Source organism: Rhincodon typus, unplaced genomic scaffold, assembly GCF_021869965.1.
Source record: "Rhincodon typus isolate 14 unplaced genomic scaffold, sRhiTyp1.1 hic_rhity00007895, whole genome shotgun sequence".
NCBI lineage: Eukaryota > Metazoa > Chordata > Chondrichthyes > Orectolobiformes > Rhincodontidae > Rhincodon > Rhincodon typus.
The window spans coordinates 3195-5854 of record NW_025973533.1 but is presented as its reverse complement, the minus strand read 5'-3'; the positions used below and the strand labels follow the sequence as shown (position 1 = coordinate 5854).

General features: G+C 54.3%; 1 protein-coding gene across 1 annotated transcript in view; it reads right to left on the bottom strand.

The window, feature by feature from the left end:
* The window catches only part of LOC109926499 (RING finger protein 112-like), a gene marked incomplete at both ends in the record, with an annotated part of 8123 nt that overhangs the window by 2818 nt on the left and 2645 nt on the right, over window positions 1–2660 (bottom strand). Inside the window, 2 exons of the mRNA XM_048594300.1 lie at window positions 549–653; window positions 1244–1381. Of these exons, the coding sequence (XP_048450257.1) occupies window positions 549–653; window positions 1244–1381 (243 nt within the window). The remainder of the gene's footprint in view (window positions 1–548; window positions 654–1243; window positions 1382–2660) is intronic.

Sequence of the window (2660 nt, the reverse complement as noted above, 5' to 3'; positions counted from 1 at the left end):
CGCCGTCTGTTATAACCCACCCCGAGCGTCACGCCGTCTGTTATAACGCACCCCGAGCGTCACGCCGTCTGTTATAACCCACCCCGAGCGTCACGCCGTCTGTTATAACCCACCCCGAGCGTCACGCCGTCTGTTATAACCCACCCCGAGCATCACGCCGTCTGTGATAATCCACCCCGAGCGTCACGCCGTCTGTTATAACGCACCCCGAGCGTCACGCCGTCTGTTATAACCCACCCCGAGCATCACGCCGTCTGTTATAACCCACCCCGAGCATCACGCTGTCTGTTATAACCCTCCCCGAGCATCACGCTGTCTGTTATAACGCACCCCGAGCATCACGCCGTCTGTTATAACCCACCCCGAGCATCACGCCGTCTGTTATAACCCACTCCGAGCGTCTCGCTGTCTGTTATAACACACCCCGAGGGTCACGCTGTCTGTTATAACACAGCCCGAGGGTCACGCTGTCTGTTATAACCCACCCCGAGTGTGAGACTGATTATGGTAGCAGACTCCTGTGGGAACCCACGCTGGGACAGACTCACCAAGTATGAACTGAGTAACATGCTGAGTGCTGATAGTTGGACAATGAAGGCTGTGTCTTGTCCGACAGTGTTACAACCCTCGGAATCCACCACAAAGATCGCCACCTGTAAGACAAGGTCCTTTTCGAACTGTTCAAAGCATTTCCTATTGTCCTCCCAGTTGTTATTGGCCTACGCGGGACAAGGGCTCGTGTCACACTCTCCTCTCAGGTCTCAACTCAGCACTTCGTGACACTTCTTAGTTTTTTTCCACTGCCCGCTCCCACAGCGCCGACCCTCCGACAGTGTCCGCTCCCTCAGCGCTGACCCTCCGACAGTGCCCGCTCCCTCAGCACTGACCCTCCGACAGTGCCCGCTACCTCAGCGCTGACCGTCCGACAGTGCCCGCTCCCTCAGCGCTCACCCTCCGACAGTGCCCGCTCCCTCAGCGTTGACCCTCTGACAGTGCTCGCTCCCTCAGCGCCGACCCTCTGACAGTGCCCGTTCCCTCAGCGCTGACCCTCCGACAGTGCCCGCTCCCTCAGCGCTGACCCTCTGACAGTGCCCGCTCCCTCAGCGCTGACCCTCCGACAGTGCCCACTCCCTCAGCGCCGATCCTCCGACAGTGCCCGCTCCCTCAGCGCTGACCCCCCGACAGTGCCCGCTCCCTCAACGCTGAACCTCCGACAGTGCCCCCTCCCTCAGCGCTGAGCTACCTTTCCTCTCCCTGTCTCCATCAGGAAGGGTTTGCTCCAGATAAAAACCCCTTTGGTCGTACTGTTCGCCCCAGGTTTCCATTCGAATCCTTTGAGATCTTCATCCTCTGCTCCTAACCACTGTTGGTCTTTCCGTTCCTGACAGGAATGAGATGTGGGTTTAATTTGAGCTGTGCTCCAACATCAGAAAGTGTGAGAATTGCAGACGCTGGTGTCAGAGATTACGCAGCGCTGGAGCTGGAGGAACACAGGCACCATCAGAGGAGCAGGAGATTCGACGTTTCTGAACCAGGGTCCTGTCCCGAAACGTCAACGTTCCCTTGCTCCTCTGATGTTGCCTGGTCTGCTGCGTTCCTCCAGCTCCAACATCTCTCTCTCTCTCTATCTCTCTGTGTCTGTAAACTGGTGCATGTCACTGGGTTCCTGCACTCTGTATTGAGCTGTCTCACTCCTGGGGATGTTACGAACTTGGCAAATCGTTGAAACTGCTAAATTCCCCAGTACTTTATCACTGTATCATTTGGCCGACCAGGACATGGGCACCAGGTCTCTATACTGTCCCAAGAAATAATCGTACAGTCCTGCAGAATAAACTCTACCCCTTTTTAAAACACCGTCTCTGCCCTCCTGTCACACACATATCAGATATTTTGGAGACATTGAAGCAACTCTTGGATAGGCACAAGGAGGACAGTAAAATGTACAGTGTGCAGGGTAGTTTGATCTTAGTAAGATAATAAGTCGGCACAACATGGTGGGCTGAAGGGCCTGTACTGTTCTATGTTCTGTGTTAAGACGGGGGCATTGAGGGTCCCAGGGCAATGTCCGAGGGGTGCACCATTCGATAGTGTCAGTCCGGGTCCCCAACATTGGATGAGACGTTGAATTCTCGGCTGGTGACACGAGGTTGTCTCAGCTCAGAAACAGATTTTGAGCATGGCTTTCAGGTGAAAGGGAGAGAGATTTAAAAGGGACCTGAGGGGAAACTTTCTCACTCAGAGGGTGGTGCGTGTGTGGAACGAGCTGCCAGAGGAAGTGGTGGAGGCTGGTACAGTTACAGCATTTAAAAGGCGCCTGGATGGGGACATGAATACGAAGGGGATTACAGGGATATGGGCCAAATGCTGGCAAATGGGACTGGATTAATGTAGGAGATCGGGTCAGCACGGATGGGTTGGGCCGAAGGGTCTGTTTCCCTCCTGTACAGCTCTATGATTCTAATTACCCAGGAAGGTTCTTCCTCGGAGACAGGGGACTGGCAAAGACAGCAAAAATGGAGCTGCTAATGAGACAGTAAGAGACAGAGAGAGATAGAGACAGAGAGACAGAGACAGAGAGACAGAGAGATGGAGAGAGAGATAGAGAGAGAAAGACAGAGAGACAGAGACAGAGAGAGATAGAGACAGAGAGACAGCGA